General features: G+C 40.9%; 1 protein-coding gene across 1 annotated transcript in view; it reads left to right on the forward strand.

Moving 5' to 3' along the window:
- fto (FTO alpha-ketoglutarate dependent dioxygenase) overlaps positions 1-24,219 on the forward strand; it is a 220,929-nt gene that overhangs the window by 78,175 nt on the left and 118,535 nt on the right. Inside the window, 1 exon segment of the mRNA XM_072671498.1 lies at positions 10,300-10,424. Coding sequence (XP_072527599.1) covers positions 10,300-10,424 — 125 coding nt within the window.

Below are 24,219 nucleotides of genomic sequence, written 5' to 3' on the forward strand. Positions count from 1 at the left end.
TGAAAATGAAGCTGGGGAAAGGAACACGGGAACAAGGAGAGGTTTTTGGCCTCCTTCCTACAGCCAAAGAGCTTTCACTGGCAGGAGCAGGAGCAGATATAAGATTCTTATCTACGGCCTTGATTGATCACGCAGATCCAGGAATATTGCGTATGCGCGTGTGTGTGTGTGAGCAGGAAAGAAGGAGTGTATGTGAGACAGATACAGTGTCAAAGTGTTTTTCCCCCCATACACTGATCCTTAAATAGTCTGACGAGAAAAAAAAAAGAAAAAATCTAATTTTCATCATAACCCAAATATAGTTAATCAGCCTAGACAGTTCAAAGTTTGCTTGTTTAGTCTTGCACTGGAACTATAAGTAATGGAAGTGTATACCTTACCTTTTAAAACCAGGGAAAATGCATGTCTGCATCGTCACACACTTGCTTCAGACCATGGAGAGTCAAGTCGTCTTAAATAAGGACAAAATGGACAAAGACAAATCACATACAATTTTGACTATTTTTGTAGAAAAATAAGTGGTACAGTTGGTTCACAGTTCAAGTGGAAGCTAAAGGAACAGATATCAGCAAGAAATGCTGTAACTAAAGAGGTTGGGTGCAATTTGTTTAGTGTGGTGGGGAATATATTCTTCATGGCAGAATAGGGTTCAATTCCCCAGCTTGGCCGGCACACCACGCTACACCAACAAGGGTCCTTGGGCGAGACTCCTAACGTTACTCTCATTACCTGTGTACCATTGTTGTTCAGAGGCATGTTCTCAGAATATTAAAATTGATGTGGAAAAATGTGAAAAAAATGACATTTTAAAACAAATTTAATTGAGTTTAACCCAAAAGAGCCATGGTGACGGGTCACAGACTTGTTAAAATATGTATACCCTTCCTTTAAACTAATAAAGTCCCAGAGTGACTAGACTGAACATCCTGGATGTGTCACGGGACAGTTTGTGAAAGTGTGTACATGTGACTCCTTTTACAAAAATTCTGTGAGCTCGGAGACAAAAGCAGGTTATTTAAGTTCATTTAACGCTTCAAATGCTTTTAATAAAAGACTTAAAAGAATAAATTACATATAACCATTTCTGAGCACATTTCTAGAACAAAATGAGGAAATACAAGCTGTGAAATTGTTGTTGTGATATAAATGTTACTTCTAGATTTTAACCTTAAAACACAAGTAGTCATGTGACCTGTTTATCACAATAAAAGAAAACACAAATGAGCTGCTCAATTAATTTAACGTATTACAAAATTCAAAAGTGGGTCTGGGCTCTTATGTGTATGTTTTAATTGTTTTTTGATTTGTTTCATTTTCTTTTGTTTAATGTTTTTGTTTGATTTTGTTTTGTTTGATTTTGTTTTGTTTTGTTTTGTTTTGTTTGGTGTGGTAGTTTGGTTTGGTTTCACCACCACTGTAAAGTATGAAATTATTATAAATTAGGCAGAAATTATGCAGAAATTTTAAATGAGCAGATTTGCAATGTGACTTGCCAGCAGTTTTTGCACTTTTTATTTAACACATTGTCATAAGAGTACAATCATTCTTAAACTGACTTTTATTTGATCATTTTCCTATTTTGTATTGTTCTAATGTGGTTTCTGACACTGTATGACTGTCTTATATGCAGCGATGGCCAAAAGCAAGCACATTTAATAGCTAATGTTTGCTTATTTGCTCATGTGTTGAACAGTCATACGGTACATGATTTTTAATTTGAATTATTTTAATCAGATTTGAATCAGTGGGGTGTAAGTCAAAGAAACAGACTATCACAGAAACCGGCCTCGGACACCAACATATCTTGGCTGATCGACTACATTTGGGATGAGGGTTTAAACTGTGTAAATCTAATTTTTACGCCAAGCAATTCCTTTACAAGCCGGGCTCTTCTGCCTCACGCTAACTCTGCATTCAAACTTCAGGCCACATCTGCGGACTCCATTTACTCTGGGAGTAAGTGGTTTAGCCATTAAACCTCTAAAAGCGATCTTTCCCCTCGCTGCTCTTGTATTTTCCGCGGCGCGAGACATGCGATCGGTGTCGGCCGCAGTGATAGCCAGGACGGGAAGGCTGGTTGGCCGCTTTCTTCTCTTTGCTTTCCCAAGCCTGAAAAAAGGCGCAGAAAACAACAGAGCTTTTTGCTTCTGCCTCATTTACTGCAGGGGAAAGCATATGTCCAGCTGTCTGAAGCGATGTAGGACCCTGAAGCGGGCCAACAAAAGGCCCTGGACCGCTCGGCCTCGGCACAAAGCCTTCAAACGCTCGCCCTCGTCCAGGCCGTCCTTTAACCGCCGCTGCCTCTATTGTCTCTGCCCTCTTTTCTCTTCAAGCACGTTGATGTGATGTTGCAGACACATTTTTCTAATGTTTTACACTTCATATAATCCCTTTTCCGTGGCGGGTTGGCGTTGGGAGGAGGCGATTGATGGCTCTCCGAGTGCTCGTGAGGTCAATTTGGCTGAAAGGGCAAGCACTCAATCACTGTGGGGGGATCAGAGGACACACATACACACAGCCAGCCAGCACACAGGTCCAGTGATGTCCAGTGTTGAATGGAGTTAAGAGATTGGACTCCTTCCCATTATTATATAACTTGTTCCTGTAAACTGACCAACAAAAGGCACCAAATGTACCTAAAGCGAACCTATATAAAGTGTTATTGACTTTTTAATGGGGTCCATGTCATGAGTGGCATGCTAGCTCAACACTCACACACACACACACCCCGAGTACCAGAAAGGCCCTAAACACGCTCAATTAGAGTGTATCATGCTACAAGGAAGTGCAAAGTGTCTGCTACGTTTCCTGCATTTAATCGTATGAGGGATGCAGTCGTTTCTACACATGCGCAGCCACTTCTGCTGGGATTATAACTCCCTAGTTGTTCATACGATGGAGCAGTGTTGACCTTTTAGCGTGGGCCTAAAGCCTGGTGCTGGATCATGGTGACTTTGGTTATGTGCGCTAGTGGATCACTTTCCATAGAGGACAGATTCATAGTAGTTTCCAGGAAGAGGCTTCAGATAGGCCCGAAGAGCCTGACGTCTCTTCTAAGTTTTTAATGCAGGTGCTCAATCGGTCCTTCTTGTGGGTGCTGAACAAGGTAAACGGCCACAAACGACTTTCCAGTAAAACATGGTTTCCAAGGGTGAATTGACATTTTCCAACCAATTAAATCATTACATTTCAATTACAAAACAAAGGCTTGAGAGTGGTTTGATATAAAATGAGCCATTTAGAATCGTTCACAGCTGGAAGCAGATGTCTGAAGTGTTTTATGCCTTTAAAAGCTACATCGCAAGCAACTTTCTTTTAACTGCAAGCGCTAAAATGAAAAATGCATGAAGCGATTTTTGCATTTTTGCTAACCATCAGCTTGTTTCGCATAAGGTGTGTTGATAAAGTCATGTTTGACACGTCCGCTCATTTCTAAGTTCATGAGTTTTGCAACTTTGGCTTCCTTGCTTTCCTCATGAGAGGTCAAGTTTGTCCGCTATAGAGCTTGTTGAGGCTTTTCCATATAGAAATGCTGTAGCCTTTTCTAGGCATCTCTCTCTCTCCCTCTTTGTAAAGCCCATTTGGATGGGATTAGTTTTACATGGGAAGGCGGAGCAATGTAATTCTACCACTGGAAGTCTGTCAAATTAATAACCGATTTGCATGGGATAAGACATCTCGGCATAAATGAGTGAGATGGGAGTGGCTACTCAATCCATGCACTGCCGTCAGTCACCTCCATAAGAACACTGTGATAACTAGTCTTATAACCCACTTATAGTAATAGCACAATTTTTCTTTGAGAATTAGCAGCTACATGTTTATAACAAGGATATATGCAATGGGCTAAGCTCCACAATGACTCGCCCAAAGCTCTGAGCCTCTGAAGAGTCCTTTGGTTGGTCTTCTAAGTTTAACTGAGATTTACCCCAGACTTGATTGACCCAAGGTATCTGTACAATGCACGATGAGACTAAATGCCTCATTGAGCGCCTCCAGTCTTGAGAGAGTTTAGTATAGTCAAATATAACCAGATATGGGCGTTTTTTGAGTGGGGTTACGATGGACACTGTTATCCCACAATGCAATGCAACATGTAAAGGTAAGCACTGCTATTTATGTTTGGAAGAGAAAAACATTGGCGCATAACGATGCAAATGCGGTGAGGATGGCGGCAGGAGAACTTGCAGTGGGATTCGTTGGCATAGCAACACTTCATCACTTCCTGTTAGTGGAAAACGGGTTAGTATGTCAAGATATTGTGTGTATTAACTTGCCAAACCCACACTTTTGAGATTACCTTCTAGTATTAGACTGGGATTGGGACGAAATTGGGATGCCATGAATTCTGATCTGGGTAATTGGCTCTCAGAATCTCAAAATGGGGAGGAAAATTGGGTAAAAATGTCCAAAAATGGACAGTGAGTGGACAGTGTTTAAAAACTCCAGAAGCTCCAGCTTTCTTCTCATGAATCTTCAACAAAGGTAATTTTTGTTAAGGTGTCGCTGCACAGTAAAACAGTGCACCAACAAATGGACCTATAGGGTGAATTGCCAATAGTTGAATGATTAGCAGTTTGCATGATGATTAAAATTCTCCTTCCGGCCTCGCCTACAGTAAGAAACCGAGCCTGATGAGCATTCGTTTCTATACATTTCATTCAATTTCTAACATCCAAACCTGTCCTATTTGAGAGATCTATCATTCTCACCTACAGACTGCAGATGCCCTGCTGCTAATGAAGCTCTCCAATGAGCAAACCCGTTCCTACAACTGCCAACCCATCAGTAAGTGTGGACACAGCCTAGAGTAGCGGATTGTGTGTTGACTGTGTCGTGGCGACTGTAGTCACAGAAGAAAGAAGGATGCAATTACACGAATGGCAGAAATGTACAGCGAGTGCTTCTTTGTAATCTGTCACTTGACATCATCATTTTGTGTGTTTTAGATCCACCTGTAGATTAGAGTGTTGACCATTCATGGCTTGAGTTGCCTGGAGCATCTTTTACATCAGTGACTGTCAGATCTGTGTGTATTTGGGTGAGGTTGTGTGTGTGTGCTGGCGGGCATGTGTATGTTTACTGTCCTCTGTTTTTAGAGTGGGCTAAACTGGGGTGTGGGCCTCCTTGTACAAATACACACTTCCACCTCCCAGGGTCCACTGTCCTCTCTCTCACCCCTCACACACATACACACCAGCTGAGGACAGCTACCGTCAGCTTGACGTAAACACGTACTCCACCCCCCAGCCCCATGCACACAATTACACACTAACAAACACACACACAGGTTTGTTTTATACCATGTTGGACCACAAGGATAGATACAGTATATATTGCATTACCATATATACCTCATATATACTATTACCTAAATACCTGTCCATATACTTATTTTGTCCATGCATTTATTATGTTTACACACAAACTCGTTAAGCCATTAAGTACAAGTTACTCATTTCTTATTAAAATTACAGCAGTTTTATTACAGGTTTCATCTTTGCTTTCGGTTCTCTTGGGAGATTTTTCTGCACCTCCAAAGTTCCTGCTTATCCTGATTTTTGAAGCATTTTCAGCTTCTTACCATCCCAGTCTTCTCAAACACATTCAATGATGTTGAGGCCTGGGCTCTGGGGTGGTCTGTCTGTTGTTCTGAGGTCCACGACATTGGGTCATCTTCTCATAGTGAAAGACTGGGCAATAATACTTGTGTTTTTTTTTAGATTAAGGCCAGAGTAGGGCATGAATTTGTACTCTCTCTTAATAATGAAAGTGTAAAGTACTGTTTTTCTGATGGAGGCTGTTTTGGCAGCCTACCAGGTCTTGCACTGTTGTTAGGGGTCCCACTTTCTCTGTGTTTTTCTTTTTATAATAAATATTTTCTGTTTTTTAAACTAAATATATCATAAAAATGAAATATAAATAAATAATGTAATCTTGAATGTCCATTCGCACTGGAAAATAAATAAATCATGGCTGGGTGTTTGCACAGTGCTGTATGTAACGACTTATTTTATAAGCCAATCCCCTGTACTTCAGTAACCAAACAGAAATGTGTTTCCCATTTCAGTCATAAAACATAGACCCCGTTGTAGGTCAGGACAGGACGTTTTGTCCCGAAAGTGTAGAAAAACAAACACAAACACACACAGAGCTGCTCTTAGGGGTCCAGAACCCCATTTGTTTACTCCGGCCATCTTTGCCTGGGTTGAGTCGAGTTCACTCATGCCGCCGCATGTGTGTGTTTTTAACCTGGGCCATCATCGTGTTTAGTCTGAGCTGAGTCTGTCTTGACTGCGTCTGTCCGCAGGTTGACCTTTTCGCCTTTTTGATCTTCTTCACAGAGCAGTACTTATGAGCCTCCAGCCTTTTGCTAGTTGCTCTCACCTGGGCTGAGAAGGGTTAAACGGCTCCCGCTGACAGGTAATGCTTCAGCGAGATGCAGAAGTGATGTCTCATGCATGAACGAGGGATAAGAAAGAGCAAGAGAGGAGCGAGGCTGTTTTGCAACAAGCGAGGTGAACCTATACCGAAAGCACTTTCGGATAGTTTCACCAGCCGCCATTCACCAAGCTTAGGGTAAAGAGGACAGGGATTGTTTTTGATTAAAATAGTGTCTACTCGGCCTGCTATTATTCTTTGACTGTATTCCACAGAATATTTTTACACATAAAATGATCGGAAATTGTGCAAGGAGGTGTTTTAACCACATCATAGACAGGGTTTCATTTGTGATATAATACATGGAAAGTTAAAGTATTGTCATTTGTCATGTGCACAGTTGATCAAGGACATGTGTGTGTTAAAATGTCTGTAGTAAGACTCTTTTCTAAGATTACTTACTCTAAATCTCATTACCAAGAAGAACAAAAAAAAAAAGTCAACAAAACCAGAGAAACAATATATATATATATATATATATATATATATATATATATATATATATATATATATATAATATGAATTTAAAAACTATGAACACATCAAATAACAAATGTATTGCGCTTAATGGATTAAAATGTACCATCTTGATGAATTGGCAGCAACCCATGGGACTTGTTTAGAAAATGCATCAAGCCTATTTCGATCAGATTTTGTAATCAGGACACGGGCAGCAGTTATTATTATTATTATTTATTATTATTATTATTATTATTATGACACAGGAATGTTTTTGTCTAATGGCTTCTTGAAGTGCACCACCTGCAATGTACCTTCTTCTGAAATTGGCAATATTTAGCAGTCTGCTACTAGTCTGCAGCTGATGAGAATTAAAATTCTCTTTCTGATCTTATTTATTTGACAAAAAACAAATCCCGGTCAAAGATTATTTATATGCATTTAGTTTTAAAATTGTGTTTTTATATTGTTTTATATATTGTTTAAGACTTTTAAGTCTTTAGGTTTGTTTTTAAAGGCTTCTTTGTTATTTTTTTTGCAATTTATTTCTAGAGTCTGTGAAAGACTGTGTACAGTTGATCAATCTGTTTTTATTATTTAGGCTTGGGCAAAAAAAAAGGTTCATTATTCTAAATATCTTGATCGGTCATTATTATCATAATCTTTCAATAGAATTTGATTACTTGGATCGATAGTGACTACCCTGAATTACAGTTAATGTGCATCAAAAGTGGATCAGGTGTATACACACGCAACATGCATTGTGATTGGATTTTGATGGGATCTCTTAAACCATATTAAAAGATGATCAGCGATGGATCGGGGCTTCCCAGCATATCTTGGAGTTTAGCTGTTATGTATCCGTACAATAAATGGCTGCTACTTTTTTTTACAGTGTCTATTTACAAGTAAGTTACGATACAGTAAGTAAAACAGGAATGACGTGTACTGATGTGCTCAGGTGAAACTGTATCCAGGCACGATTACAACTTGTTGATGCAAGGTGTAAACAAGCCCTGGAATTGTTTTCGTAACTGGGAAGTGACGGAGCGGCAATCAAATTGTGTGAATAAGCTAAAGACTAATGACCTGATGGTGTTTGCTTGCATCATGCAACCCTAGTGCCTACCCTGGTGTAACTTACTTGGTAATTCACCCATGCAAACGCCATCGCCGGCACTTTAACCCTCCGGTGTGAGAGTTCATGTATGTCATCACCAGTTGAGTGGTTTGTCATATCCGTCAGGCAATAGGATGCCAATACACAAATATCAGCTTTTCCCCCTAGAGGCTGAAGGACAGGTAGATGCTTGCCGGAGTGACGTTGAGCGAGGCAAAAGGAGGGTTTGGATATCATGGGCTGGAGGAAAAGAAGGGGAGAGGAGCGTAACGGACAGAAGCGAAAGAATGTGACAGGAAGAGAAGCCTCCTCTTAACAAGATGTCAAAGGGAGAGGGAGCTCTCGGCGTCAGTCACAAAAAGCACATTTCATTTACACACGCATAAGAAACACACAGTGCTGTATCCCTGTTATTCTGCATGGCAGCGTCTCGCTCTAAGCCGAGCTTGTTGAACAGCTAAATGCTTCTCCATTACATTCAAGACGTGTGTGTGTGCACCATTAACGTCCGCCAGAGCCCCAGTCAATGCAATTTTGTTGGCCTACCTTGATTCAGCATTGCGTACTCTGAATACTGAGGTATTGCCGTTTGTTCCTGTAGACTTTTTGAACAGCTAGCATGGCCAGTCCAGAGTGGATCTGACCTCTGGCCTTGAGTTGAATGAGTGTATATTGATTTGCTAAACAGTCAGTGAGGCTAAGTGCTTCCCTCTTTGGCTGGTACTAATGCTCACTTTCCTCATTTCCTGATAAGGGGGCTTGTTGTGGGTGGTGTAGATGCTGATGAATTAGTATGAATTAGGATGTTGTGGCTAAACTGTTTGTGTGGGTACCATGGAGGTTGATTGACTTGTACATCACTGAAAATGACTGTACAGTGTGGGGTTTGCAGTGAAACGGTACTGTCTGCGCTTCATACATGGCTGAGGTTTTAAAGTAATGCATAAGGTTTTTGAGCCTTAGAAGTCATGCTTATCGCATGCAGTATCAGATATTATGTAAATTATTTCTAACTTGGAGCTCATTGAAACAAACAGATACATTCTGTCAGAAGTGCAGATTAGTCCTTGGTTAACTCTACTTTACTTGGACTTTATTTACCCTTAATTGACTTACAATCAGGGCTAGGCCACATATAAAGCTCTAACTAAGAGACTCAAGAGTTGACTGGGAACTAAGACTCTAAGACCTCAAAAACTTAAAGCTTGACTTGAACCTCAGAGGGCCTCAGAGACTCTAGACTTAACCTGGAACTCAAATACTTGAGATTTGACTAAGAGACTTAAGACTTGACTTGGACCTCACACACTTAAAGCTTGACTTAACCCTCAGAAACCTATAGCTTGACTTGGACCTCAGGGACTCTAGACTTGACTTGGACCTCAAAGACTTGAGATCTGACTTAGTCTTGCACCTCAGAGACTTCAGGCTTGTCCTGGGCCTTAGACACTTAAAGCTTAACCTAAACCCCAAAAACCTAAAGCTTGACTTGGACCTCAGGGACTCTAGACTTGACTTGGACCTCAAAGACTTGAGATCTGACTTAGTCTTGCACCTCAGAGACTTAAGACTTGACTTGGACCTCAGAAACTTAAAGCTTGACTTGGACCCCAGAGACTATAGACTTGATTTGGACCTCAAAGACTTGAGATCTGACTTAGTCTTGCACCTCGGAGACTTAAGACTTAAGACCTTACAGACTCGAAGCTTGACTCGCACCAAGACTCTCAAGACCTCAGAGATTTGAGACCTATCTCAGACTCTTTTTTCAGAGACCCAAGACTTGACTTGGATCTCAGCGACTCTAGACCTGTCTCAAAATCTCAAAGGCTCAAGATCTAACTTAAGACATTACTTAAAAGTTTTAAAAAGACTTAAGACTTGACATGAACCTTAAAGACTCAAGACTTGATTAAGACTCACGTCTCAGATACTTGAAGCTTGACTTTGGACTTGCGCCTCAGAAACTCAACTCAACATTTGACTCAGAACTGTTGTAAATGTGAATATCTATGGTGTACAGTCTTGGTTTGTGAACAGGAAACCATCTTTTACCAATTTTGCCATGTTCTAACCATAATGAACCAGTAAAAGAAACAGCTTAGAAAGAAATCTAAAGCTCATAATGCCTTTAGGATTATTATTAACACGCATTCAGTCAGGTGTGCTCTAACTTTTGATTAGTAGTTTCTCATTAGATGTTAATTACAGAACAAGCAGTCTTGTAGTTATAGCCAGTATGTGAAGAGAAATGAGGCCTCTGTCTGTGTGTGTTTTAGACTCAGCTGCTGCTGTCGGTGGTGGAGGATGAGAACAGTGTTCAGGAGAACCGAAGAGACATGGCTGAGACCCTGCTGAATGCTCTGACTGACAGACAACAACACAGACAGACCTGGAGGGACAGGTAAGATGCATACACACACGTGTTTACATAAGCTGAAAGGTAGACAACTTAATTGGTGCATTAAATTTGACCAAGGAAAAGGAAGCTGTTGTTTAAGATAAACCTCAATCACATTGATTCAGTGTAATTTGAATGTAATGACATTGTATTTACATACTTACATTACAATTACAATGTATCAACATTGCTCTGATATGGCACACCTGCATACACACACGTGTGGGCATAAACCAAAAGGTAAGACGACTTAATTGGTACATTGAATTGACCAAGGAAACTGATGCTGTTGTTTAAGGTAAACCTCAATCACATCGATTCAATGTAATTACAATGTAATTACATTGTATTTAGGTACTTACATTACAATTACAAAGTATCAACATTGCTCTGATATGGGAATTGAGGGGTCTTTGGTGAAATTCACTAAATACATAATCAGATATCGGCTTGAAGTATCGATTTGTCTCTGATCATGGATTCCTATGGTTACATATGTTTATTAGATGTATTACATGTCCTGCTGAACTGATGAATGTGCTGAATGATGTTCTGGAGAACATTTCGATGGGAGATCCCTCACAGTGCCTGCTATCTTTCCCTACCTCTCTTTCACTCAGACACCTACATAAACACACACACACGTGTGCACTGATAGCCCACTGACTTCCTTCCTCTGAGATAAGACTGACTTAGACAGTGCCCATTCATTCTGATAACACACACACACACACACACACACACACACACACACACACACACAGATAACACTGCTGTTTACACTGTGCAACTCTCCAATTTTGGTCCCCTCAGGAGCTTACCATTTGGACATGTGCATGAACACTCACACACACCTACACACACAGGCTTGCCCACAGGGTCACATTAATCTGTAATGAAAGCTTATGAACACTTAGCCTCTTACTGCATGCCTGACTCATTACACACCTGGCTCAACACTGTTGTTAAACACTGTCAGGTAGACTAGCTTATGCGGATTCTGACACTGCATGATGTGCTAAATGCTAAAAATTTGCATTTCAGTCACAGTTCAGCCTGAATTCTGTAATTTATTGGTTATTTGTTTGTCATTTTTAATAGATAACAGATATGTGACAGGTGTCTGAAGTATTTTATGATTTATGATTTTAGGGTTATTTTACAGTTGGGGCTGGTTTGCGTTTAACCCTTCTATGGCGCAAGCTCTCCTTTATATATATTTTTTTTATGTGGCTATATGTTTTTTTTTGGCAAATGTGCAGCTGGAGGTCTAGAATTTGAGCATCAGACAGATTTGGCTCTACTGTGTCTGAATAATAATTGGAGAAGCTATCAGTGAGCTATACCTGTAGACAATGTCAGCTCATAAATCTTGTGGTAACTTCTTTTTTTTGGCACATTTTAATGAAGTGGTGACACCTGTGTTGTATTCAGTGGAACTGACTGATATACAGTGTTGTGAAATCACATATTAAAGACATAAACAACATAAAAAGGTGGGATAAAGCGGAAGTTCCACCTTCAAATTACGTAGCATTCACATTCTGTAACTTCTGCGCCACATAAGGTGCAGCAAAAAATTACAAGAAGAAACCAACTTCAGCCTTTTAAGGGCTGGTGTTTGTTTACAGTGCCATAAATCACTGCATTCAATGGCAGAAATGTAATCCTAAGATGTGCAATGAGTTAGTGAAGTTCCCAGATACATGGCCAGCAAAGTGGAGCATTGGAGCGTTATTTTTAGTGAGTTAAGTTACGCTAACAGGGGAAAGACATAGATGCTTTAAATACATAGGAGTGTATTTAAAGCATGTGGAGCTCAAACGAGCAGGGCAGCTGCATGCTGTCGGTGTGAGAGCTAGTTTACATCAATTAACACTGATTGCAAGTGTTTTAAGGATGCGCTATATGTTGTGGGAAAACTAACAATTGAATGGATTTGATGAACTATTAGAAATAAAGCTTATCAGCATCAAAGCTGAGCGTTACACACCAAACCTTTAAGTCTGACAGGTGGGACTGTACTAACCAGGTACCAGGCATGGTACATCCCAGCAGTGGTACGAGAGAGTTAAAAACACTGTAATAATGAATGGAAATAAGAAGTGTTTTAATCTCAGGGTGAAGTGTGGTTATAATGGGCTGGGACATACAAAAATGCTGTGGTACACAAAAGTATTGGGACACCTATTATTCATTGTTTCTTTGTTCAGGGGAGGCTGTCTCCTAGAAAAAGTCTTGAAGACTATTTTCAATCATTGCTATGAGAATTTGGTTGCATTCAACAAAAGCGACAAAAGAGTTCGTGGGGTCAGGATGTTATCTCACTCATCTCAAACTCATCTGACTCTAACCCTCTCAAGTCATCCTAAAAGTATTGAACAGAGCACAATGCAAGGGAGGCTTTATACCCCTCTAGCTCACATCTGGCATCAGGGATGGTGTATATAGGTTCATGTTCTTCATCTGCTTCAGAGAGTCCTGTTTTATTGGCAGCACTTCTATACAGAGACTAGACGAGCTGTGTGGATTCATTAGAAAGGGGTGTCCACAGACATTTGGACATGTAGTGTATGTTAAAAGTGGCTTCTACCTTTATATGGATATTTGTGAATGTAATATCAGTGGGAAAGCTGGCATTATTTCTTAGCTATACTAGCCTCTTAACAAAGCTCAAGGCCTGATAGCGAAGCTCAAGGAGCTAAATCCAGACACCAGTCGAGTCTTGATTATCGACTTCATGGTGTCTTGATGATTCAACCTGGATGAACTTGCCCCAAGGAGACTTTTCCTGACCCCACATATTACCTTTGACTAATGTCCATTCAGGCCTGCCTCCCCTCCACTCTGTCTGTGTGCTTTTGCGTGAGTGTTGATGCTTGGCTTTCTCTGCGCCTGGGTCGCCACATTCTTCGCACAGGCGTCGAAAGCCAGAGACCAGGCCTTGCCTGTCCATTCGTCAAGGCAGTGTCTACACTTAGAGATATACACACACACACACACACACACACACACACGTGCTTTCAGTGCTCCGTCTCCACACACACAAGTTTATTTCATCAGCGGGGCAGATTAGATAGGGTCAAACTCACTCCCTCATGCTCTCCATTCTAATGCGTTTGAACTCTCCCCCTCCCGGCTCTCTATCACTTCCTGCCGCCCCCCTCCTCCCAGCCTCCCCGCTCAAGGCCTGATAATGGTACCTCCCACATTAGCCCCAGGTTCTGTGAAGTGCCTGTCAACAGGCAACATTTTAAGGAAAGGAACCACATGGCCCCGTGCGACGTTAAACACAGCGCGATAAGATAGAGCTGATGTTATCTCCGACACATAACACACAGGCAGGGTGACAGTAACCTGCTTTTAGCAGTGAGCCTGTGAAGCAGTTATTCTGACTTGCTGAATCATTTTAGGATCGTTTTTCTTGGAAATGCTAAGTGCTGCTAGCATGAAAGCAGTCTTTCATCGCTCATCACTTTCGTCTTTGTGGTGTTCTAAAATATCTACACCTGTTAGAGGAATAGTTTGGCAAAAAAATCTCATTTGTGCATTTTTTTATTCCCTATGTTTGTGTCTTTACTTTTGCACTGGAGCTACTAGGCTAAGGTAGCTAGCAGGTAATGGACTTCACAAGCACAGCGATTAGCATGCTTAAAACTGCTAGGCTAGAGGTGGATCCAGCAGATTGGTGGAGGCGATTTTAACAAAGCTTCACCCTTGAGGGGGGTACACAGATGTGGCAAAAATAATAATAAGTGAAAAAATAGTAATAGTTACATAGCGGGACCCTGTTAGTAGTCTTTCTGAGTGGTGTGTTAAGCTAATATATAAAGAGATTAAGGAGCGTACCATGCAGTGCTGCTTGTATAATTTAATTATAAAAAATATATTAATTTATATTCTAAAATTAGATTTTGTACATCACCAAAAAAGGGTTACGAGTCAAAGAAGCCTTTTCAGTGCTTTTCAGTGTGGAGACCCCATCTAATGAAAGCATTCAGCTACTTTAAGTTGCACCTATTGCTGACTCAGATGTGCAAATGCACATCCACAGAGCTTGTCCAGTCCCTATAGTGAAGTACTGCCAATAGAATAGGACTCTCTGGAGCAGATAAACATGAACCTTTTGAAACCATGCTGCCTAATGCCAGGCGTGGGCTACAATACCTCCCAGCATTGAGCAGTGGAGCAGTGGAAATGTGTTCTTTGGAACGATGGTGCCCCAACCAATACCCTCGGGATGAATTTGGGATGAGGTGGGGTTGTGATTATGCATTAACATCTTGGCTTTACTTATGCTTTTATCATTAAATGCAATCAAATCTTCCCTGGACAGTAGAGACAGTTACTCCAACAAAAGTAGGATAAACGTTTTTAAAAACTCTCAAATTTAAAAATTCCTTTAAATACTTAAAAGAAACAATAAATGGGCAGGTGTCCCAAAACTTTTGTCCATACAGTGTATATAGAGGTAACTATATAGAGCTAACTTTTGTTTATTTAGACAGAAAATGTAATAATGCTAACGGTTCATTTTTGCCATTTTTTACTTTTTGAATCTGGCAGTTGTTCTTTACATCAAATTTCAAAATTAATGGACCCATACAAATGCTTTAAAATTATTTGGAATTAAAGCCATTTAAATTTTTTTTTCCTTCCTCCTTAAAAGTTGGCATTTTGGAGATACAAGGTTTTTGTGTGACAGCGAAAATAAGCCAGGATTAACTGCTACTGTGGTTTACATGCTGATCATGGTTGCTGTTACTCAGTTCAGCTCTACTCTTTGACTCTCCATATGTCCTTATTGGACCTTTCAGCATTAATTCCTCACCACACCTCCTCTGCTCAGACTCTTCCTTGCTGATTCATACTCCTTATTCGCCCGTGAAAAGCCTAATTGTTTTATTGGTTTAGTATGCAGAGGACTCCGCTTTTCCGATTATGCCCTCTTTTGTCTCGGACCATAATAGCATTAAAGTTTGGAGTGTTAAAGCCAGGATGATGGATCACTGGGGGCCGAAGACTCATAAACACAAGCATGGGCCGGCTGATTGATTAAGCCTTCCCAGTTTCTTTTCAGGCGACCGTTGTTTCTGAAACAGCGCTTTAAGTGGTGTGGAGTGCAGGGCATGGGGCTAGAGGCTTCAGAGAGAGAGTGAGTGAGTGAGTGTGTGTGTGTGTGTGTGTGAGAGAGAGAGAGAGAGAGAGAGAGAGAAAGAGAGAGAGAGGGAGAGAGAGAGAATGCTAAATGTGACCGCTGGGGACCTCATGCTGCTTTATAAGTGCTAAGGTTGAATGATGACTTCACTTCCACCACCCTGGTGACCCATCTATTCCCTTAAACTCACTCGCTCGCTCATGCTGCTCGCTACCCGCCATTTTCTTATACACACATAGATAAATACATGTACACACATGACCACACACACACACACACACACACACACACACACACAGACGCACGGTTCTCTTCTCTACGTATTGTAAATCTGCTGTTTTTATCATTACTATTATTTATCATTATGTATGTGTGTATATATATATATATATATATATATATATATATATATATATATATATATATATATATATGTATTGCTCTGGCTTTGCTGTTGTCATGAGATTTAGATACAAAGAGTATTCAAGCACAGGCCTCTCAAAGTAGGGTCCAGGGAGCCACCAGAGGTCCACTTTTTCTTTTTCTGATGCCATTTTAACCTTAAAAGAGAGATGGCAAAACGTTTTCATGCTCATCATCAATCTGGTTTTAGTGTGAGAGCAGGGAGAGTGGACCACACTGTAATCTTAAGCTTTTAGTGAAGTAGGCCATGAATCTGGTCACAAAGTACCCTGATTACACCTGTCTTTTCAAAACTTCCCTACATGCTTGTACATGCTTAACCCCTGAACACAGATAGGCTTTTTACACAGTGTAACTGCTGGGGCTATTCTTTAGTAATAGAAGTTTATAAGAATTCCGGCCCACTGGCGGGCCATAGGCTGCTTAAGCGTGAGGTCAAACATTCAAGATCAAGACAATAAAAGGTGGAGTAGCATATCATTGCTCTCGCAACATCCTTGTATCCCCAAAATGGCAACTTTAGAGGAGAAAAGATAAAAATGTACATTTTAATGGAGGTCTGTGTCAAAGGTATTTTTGTCCATTTATTACAAAACTTTAATATAATGTAAAGATCAATTCTGAATTTTTATGAAGTGGTGTTGCCCACTGCCAAATTTAGCTTCTTGATAGTGAAATTCTATAGCTGTAAACTCTAACGACATACATTTTGATTTGCTACTGTGAGAACAGTCGGGTGTAATGACCTCCACTGAGTTTATCCGTCACTACCTGTGTTAGCATTTTGGCATTAGCTGCGGTTTAGACGCATTACATATGTTTCTCAGAAGTAGGTTCACCCAAACTTTTACTTTACTCAGCTCTAAAGATTTACACTATATGAACAAAATATTCGGACACCTACTCATTGATTGTTTCTTCTGAAATTAAATGGTATCGAAAGAGTTTGTCCTTCTTTCGCTCCTTTCTACTGTCCAGACCAGGAGAGCTTTCTACTAGATTGTGGAGCGATGCTGTGAGAATCTGATTGCATAGTGAGGTCATGATGTTAGATGATCACCACCTCACCTTATCCCTAACTCATCCCAAAAGGATGGCGTGCCATAATTCCAGAGAACACAGTTTCGCTGCTCTACAGCTTAACGCTGGGGAGCTTTCATTAGGGATGCTGCCAAGAGGTTCATGTTTTTCTACTTTCTGCATTCATTAGATGGGGTGTCCACAAACATTTGGACATATAGTGTATGATATGCAGTGAAGTCCAAAATTAAACACGCCTTCATTATCATTGAGGCGGGGCAGTAGAGGGTTATTGCAGAGATCAGACTCATTAAGATTTGAGGGTGACGAGGGTCTTTGGGCGGTTAAACAACAGGACTTTAATGTGCTCAGGGTTATGTTAATGCATGGACAGCTTGTCCTACACATCTTAGGCTTGCACAGACACAGTGTGGTCGGGATAGCTTTGGGCAAAGGTACACACATACATACACACACAGACACACTTGCACCTTTTTCTCAGGTAGCCCTCATTCTGACAGGCTGGCCTGTCACACCTACATCCTGCTCCATTTCTCTGCATGGGGTGACCTTTGAGTGACCTGTGCAGTTCAGAGTGCGTATGTGCGGCCGGTCCAGTGTGTGTGAGGTGGCAGGCACGGGGAAGGGGGGGGGGAAGCAGTGATCTGAACAGCTGTGCTGTTTGTAGGGACCGTGCTAACTGCTGTAGACTTTGTAAGGTCATTAGATGATAATAGAAATGATTACTGAATTACATGGGGGCTTAGAAGAGAGAGAGAGAGAGAGAGAGAGAGAGAGAGAGAGAGAGAGGATTTGATAAATGGCCTGTGAAGGTGCCCATCTGGCCTCTACTCTCTCTCTCTCTCTCTCTCTCTCTCTCTTTTTTTTTGCACACATTCTCTCGCTCTCTCTTCTCTTCTTCTTCCTCTCTCTCTCTCTCTCTCTCTCTCTCTCTCTCTCTCTCTCTCTCTCTCTTGTTCTGTCTCTTTTTGTCTTTCTTTCTCCTTCAATCACTTTTGTCTGTCTCACTCTGTCGCTCTTGCTCTCTCTTTCTCTGTCTCTCTCTCGCCCTCTCTTTGGCTTTTGTCCTCCTTTTGTCTTTTTACTTGTCTGTCCATCTCCTTTTCTCCATCTTTTGCTCTGTCACCATCTTCCTGTCCCCTCTATTTGTCTCTGTCTTTCTCTCTCTCACAGTGTCTTTCTCTCATTTTGTCTCTTTCTCTTCTTGAGCCGTGAACGATTAACAGAAAGCCACAAGAGAGAGCAAGGAGAAAAAGAGATGTGTGTGTGTGTGTGTTAATGTGCAGTGCTTGACTTGTTGCCCTCTGTGTCTCAATGGAGCTGCAGGAGAGTGGGTAGCCATTGACCTTTGACCTGGCAAGCAGTTGGAGAGCTAGGACTGTGTAAATCAAGTGCTGCTGAGTTTAACACACACACACACACACACAGAAGCTCTTTGTAAGATACTGAGGAAATAAAACAGATTAGTGTTTTCATTCGTACATCGTCTGATATGGGTAGTTTGGTCTGGCTGGGGTTTGGTTTAAGGCACTAAAGGACAGAGTGGTCATCCTTAAGGGTCACAGATGTAGCCGCAGTTACTAGTGAATTAGTTACTGATGAAAACACTGAAGCCCCTCTTTACCGTAGCCCTTAGAGGCCGGGACTTACTGTTGTTGCTTTGCTGTGTCCTTCACTGACCTTGCATAGCTAGCTAGTCATTATTATAGCTATACCAACTGACTACATCCAGCCTATCATAAAACATCTCTTTAACTTCATCTTTAACTTACAATCCCAAATGTGTTATCAGTTATAACATACTTTTGCTTCAGATCCATGCAGGATAGATCCTGAGTAGCTCGCCGCGCTGTATCTCTGATAGACCAGCTGTCCAGTCCAGCACATATGAGCCTCTCGCAAGCCCTCGGCTTCTCAATTTTTCATCCGGACAGTGTCCACTTCTTTAATCTCCAGCTTAAGACAAAACATGTTTAGATTCTTATGTCTCACATGGGCCGATATGTCTTCTGCAGCTGCCCTCATCATTCATCCTTCCTCCGTGACCTCTGACCTGTGTCTGTCTTTGTTGTCATTGACTGCATGTTGTGTGACTTCTGACCTCACCTGGATGGAAACCTATAGAATTAAAAGACTGTGGGCTGTCATCACATTTGGTGGTTCACATGGTTCACCCCTCTCTTCTTCTTTCTCCTTCTCTCTCCTTTTCTCTTGTTCCCTCACACTCAAAAAATGTTTGGAATCTCTATAAAAAATACATAAAAACTGCAGATACAGGTAAATATAATTCCAATAAGACGCCAATGCTTTACGACTGGATGTGAGCTTGCATGAAGGAAGCTGTAAACACTGAAACTGTAGATGATTCTCTATAATAACAGAGAAGCTGTACAATAGCTTAGGTTATATTTAAGTTATAGTGCAATTAATACTCATAATTCAGGGGTATTTGCACTCATGTCTTCATCCAAAAAATTCAAGAATTAAAATATCTAAAGTCAATCATGTGTGTAACATTCTAGTCTACTGTAATGATGACTTTAAATGTGAATGTAAGGATTTGTTATAGTGGTTGAATTTACAATGGTAGGGTATATGTGACATCTGGACACTTGCCCAGTCCTCATATATTGGCGAATTATACCATTTGCGAAACGATACATTTTGCCTTCGTTTTGCTTGAGAAGTAGTAAACATGAAATTTTCAGCAAATTATTCAGAATTGCAAAGTGTCACATTTATCTTCTGTAACATTTATTAACCGCTCAGGCCTGAGGCAGGTCACCATTGTAATCAGGTCAAAACGTGTCAGCTGCATCACTATAAATGTATCACAAAAAACCTCACCAGAGAGTATGCCGGACTGGTGTACTTGGTAGAACCAGAGAGTATGCCGGACTGGTGTACTTGGTAGAACCAGAGAGTATGCCGGACTGGTGTACTTGGTAGAACCGGAGAGTATGCCGGACTGGTGTACTTGGTAGAACCAGAGAGTATGCCGGACTGGTGTACTTAGTAGAACCAGAGAGTATGCTGGACTAGTGTACTTGGTAGAACCAGAGAGTATGCTGGACTGGTGTACTTGGCAGTACTGACTGGGCATTTTGTCTGTACTTGGCTAGATGTGATCTTTTGAATAGTACATGGGCTGATGACGTTTCACAAGTCCACAGGAACACAAGTACAGACAAGAGCGCAGACTGAGAATCGGCCAAGGGCTGCATCCCAATTGCATATTAATTACTTACTAATACTAACTAGTTTTAGAGTTTGTAGTATAGATAAAAGTGTTGCATTTGGGTAGACACAAATATCCCAGATACACACTCACAACTAGTCGGTTTGTGGTTACGATGGGCACTATGATCCCACAATGCAATGCAATAAAAACATAACCCTTTTTGTTTTTATTGCATTGCATTGTGGGATAATAGTGCCCATTTGAGGGAAAAAAATGGTGGACAGCGATGCCAGCGCAGTGGCAATGTCGGCAGGAGAATTTGCAGTGATGCGTGTTGGCATAGCAGTGTTACATCATTTCCTGTTTGTACAAAACGGATTAGAACGTTAAGATTTTGTGTACTAATCTGCCAGACCTGCGGTATTAAGATTAATATATATATATATATATATACACCTCATTGTGTTAGAACTCAGTTGGGACACAGCCATGGACTCCTCTAATTGTCTGATAACTAAAGTAATTGATGCTCACAAGTCAAGGGAGGTCTATTAGAAGATTTTCGATTATTATTAAAAAAATGTATTAACTGTTAAATAACTGTAGAGGTCGAGATGAAATCTGGAATAAACTAACAAACAAACAAACAAATATAAAATAAACCTGCGCATAGCGTTTCCTTCAGCCAATGGCATTTATTGTATTTGCTAAAGTAAAACAGAGCCTAAAAGTGGAAAATAATGCACTCTTTTTAAACCATTTACTACAAATCCTTTGAATGATGGTACACACACACACACACATGTAAACACATTTTACAGTTTGTACAGTCTTTAATATTGATCTTTCTTTATTTGCTTGGTAACTCTCTTTTGTTTTATCACCCCTACATACACATAGCCTTACAAGTGTTGTGACTGACACCTCAGTAAACTCCCCTTTCTTTCAAAAGGGTCCCATACACACAACCCTCCTCCTGTCCCTGGGACAAGGGAGGTACAGGGGTGTCTCTGTCGCTGTCAGTCCTGTGACATGTCTTTTGTCCCAGTGGTGAGTGTGTCCCTCCTATCAGAACACTAAAAAGAGTGGACAATGGGCCTGCTGTCCTTGACCAGAGAGGAAAAGATTGTCTGTGTCTCTCCTTAATGAAGACGGACACACTCAGGCCTGCTGCAGTAGAACGGATGACAGGTGGCATTCAACAGGGGGCAGGACACATGGCTGTGTAATACGGGGAGTACACACACACACACACACACACATACACACACACACGGAAACACACACAGACACAGACATCGCACACAAAGTGACCATTAATTTGTGCAGTTTTGTCCTGAGCAGCCCAATGTATATTACAATATGGTAGCAGTAGTAGAGTCAGTGGTTGTCAGTGTTGCTCAATTTAAGCTATATTTAGCAAGACATGTTGCTTGCTAACGGCTAACAGCTTAAGCCAGGGGGTTCCCAAACCAAGACCCACCTGTATTCACTTACTTAGAAAAGTTTTTTACTCAACAATACATTGTATAATAATAAATCATAAACTACTACTACTACTTATATTATATTATTATTATTATTATTATTACTTATTTATTTATTTATTTATTTATTTATTTATTATCAGTAGGAACACATTAATCCAGTTCAGTAATACTATGAAGTAAAATATGGACAAAAATATTTGGATATCTGAAATCAAGGGTATATAAAATAGTGTATTCAGCCCCCCCACCCCCCAAACAAGCCTACACATAGTCTTGGGTGCAGACTCGCGACAAGGATGAAAAAAAAACCCCACCCTGATTCACTTTTACACCATTGCCTTAAAAACAGGCCGTGCTTTGAGCTCCTCCTTAAGAACAGCTATGCACGTGCATTTGTTGACCAGCTGAACGATACAGAACCAGCGTCTGAAGTGAAGGCAGCATGTGGACGGATGTGGTAGGATAATATTACAAGATTCTACAGAAATATGACTTGAGTCATAATGTTGAACGAAATTTCCCAATACGTATACTGCGCACGTACACACACATACACACACACACACACTCGGCATGAGGGTAAAGAGGTCAATGAGGGAAAACACAATGCGTCGTTCTCAGGGCCCGAGCTTAGTGTTTTACTTGGCATCGACTTCACCGTTTACAGAGTTTGTTGGCTGTAACTGTTCTCATGATACCTCAGGGTACTGTGCTTACAGGCAAACACCTGTGTCTGCCGTTTGGAACGACTAAGAGACCAACACACACATACACATACACACACACAAACACACAAGCTGCTATTTACTCGCTATGGCATGCGAGAGAGAGAGAGAGAAACAAATCAAAATGGCATGTGTGTGTGTGTGTGTCTGTGTGTGTGTGTGTGTGTGCACTCCCTCGCTCAACCCTGTCTTTCATCATTGGCAGGGCTATAATTAGCGTGAAAGTGATGGTTACATTTAAAAAGCTGTTGTCTAATTTGTCTGCCTTTATCGAAACAAACACGTGCAGTCCCACCCCAGTGCTGTTTGTGTGATAGGAGACAGGCTTCAGAGGGGCTGAGCTCGTAAATGACTCTGATTCTGATGTGTCAAAAAAAAAAAAACACAATTTAATAATCACACAATGATGCACGCCATAATTCCCAGCTGCCAGACTACCCACTCCCTGTCTATCTCACGCTAAGCACAATCCCACTGAGCTGTCTGTTTAGGCCTGTTTAACATCTCAGCAGTAGTCAGAGTGTGAAAGTGCATCTGGTGGGGATTGAACTGCTTCGATTTTGGAATTTTAATACAGTCACAATTGCTAACAATTAAAAGTGTCAACATTTCTTTATTAAGAATGAGTCTATGAGTCATTTCTTTATTACTAATGAGTCTATGAGTCAAACTATCACGGTACAGATGCACCATCATGGTTTGGTGCATGCAGTCGCACCGAGAATACACCGTACACACTATTAGAGTAAATACGGTAATACTTATGGTAGCGGCGGAAATTCTAAGTCAAAATTATGCATAGAATTGACAAGCTCAAGTAAAGTTTACAGCTGACCACATAGACAAAGAAAAATCCCTGGTCAAAAGAGTGGAGCACAATTGCCTTCCTTTAAGGGCAACATAGGGCAACATGGAACATGAACAATACAATACAGATACATAAAGTGCGAACATGGACACAAAACAATGCCATAATTACGATAAACACAACAGATATTTGACAGAGGGAACAGACAGGGTAGTGCGACGCCGACACAGCACTCAACATGCAGAGGTATGTATGCAATCAGCTTATGATGTATGTGAACACAGCAGCTATAGATTAAGACTGGGGCGTTCAGATGTACACTCTACTCTGCAATCTGTGTAGAGTACCACCTAGTGTGCATGTTACCATGGCAACGAGCATCACGTGAGTCCATAAGTGAGTGTCTAAGGAGCAGCGGTATGTTAGCTACCCGAGCTCTCAGTTGGTGTGTTTGTTCTTTTAATAGCTTTAAAATAACGGCAGACTCGGGACAATGTACTTTCACATTCCCTTGTTAGAGACGGGGTAAGTGGAAGAGGTCATACACATGAACTGGATGCCAGTCCCACCGCTGACAGCAAAATCAAAATCTGTCTGAAAGTGGGCAATAAAGACCGGTGAGAGAGAGAGTCGGACTTAAGGAATTCACAGATTTTGAGATTTTGATACTTGGTTTTATACGACTTGATGAAAGATTCCCAGTAATAATGGGAATTGCTGTTGTCTTGTACAAGCTAGGTTCTTGCACAGAATTACGGACTGTTTTGTATGTAAGTTTTGATTTAGCGGATTGTTTACAGGATTATCCAACTCATTCAATCTGATAGAAATTTCACTCGGAATGGCTTTAGTAGGACTAGTCTATTGCGATTGAAATGTATACATTGGGGTATTCTATTCCAGCTGTGCTATTAGTTAATAATCAGGCTGCATCTACATGTGGCTAGGAATGTTTGAAGGAGTCAAGGTGAA

The sequence above is a fragment of the Salminus brasiliensis genome, chromosome 25, assembly GCF_030463535.1.
Source record: "Salminus brasiliensis chromosome 25, fSalBra1.hap2, whole genome shotgun sequence".
Taxonomy (NCBI): Eukaryota; Metazoa; Chordata; class Actinopteri; order Characiformes; family Bryconidae; genus Salminus; species Salminus brasiliensis.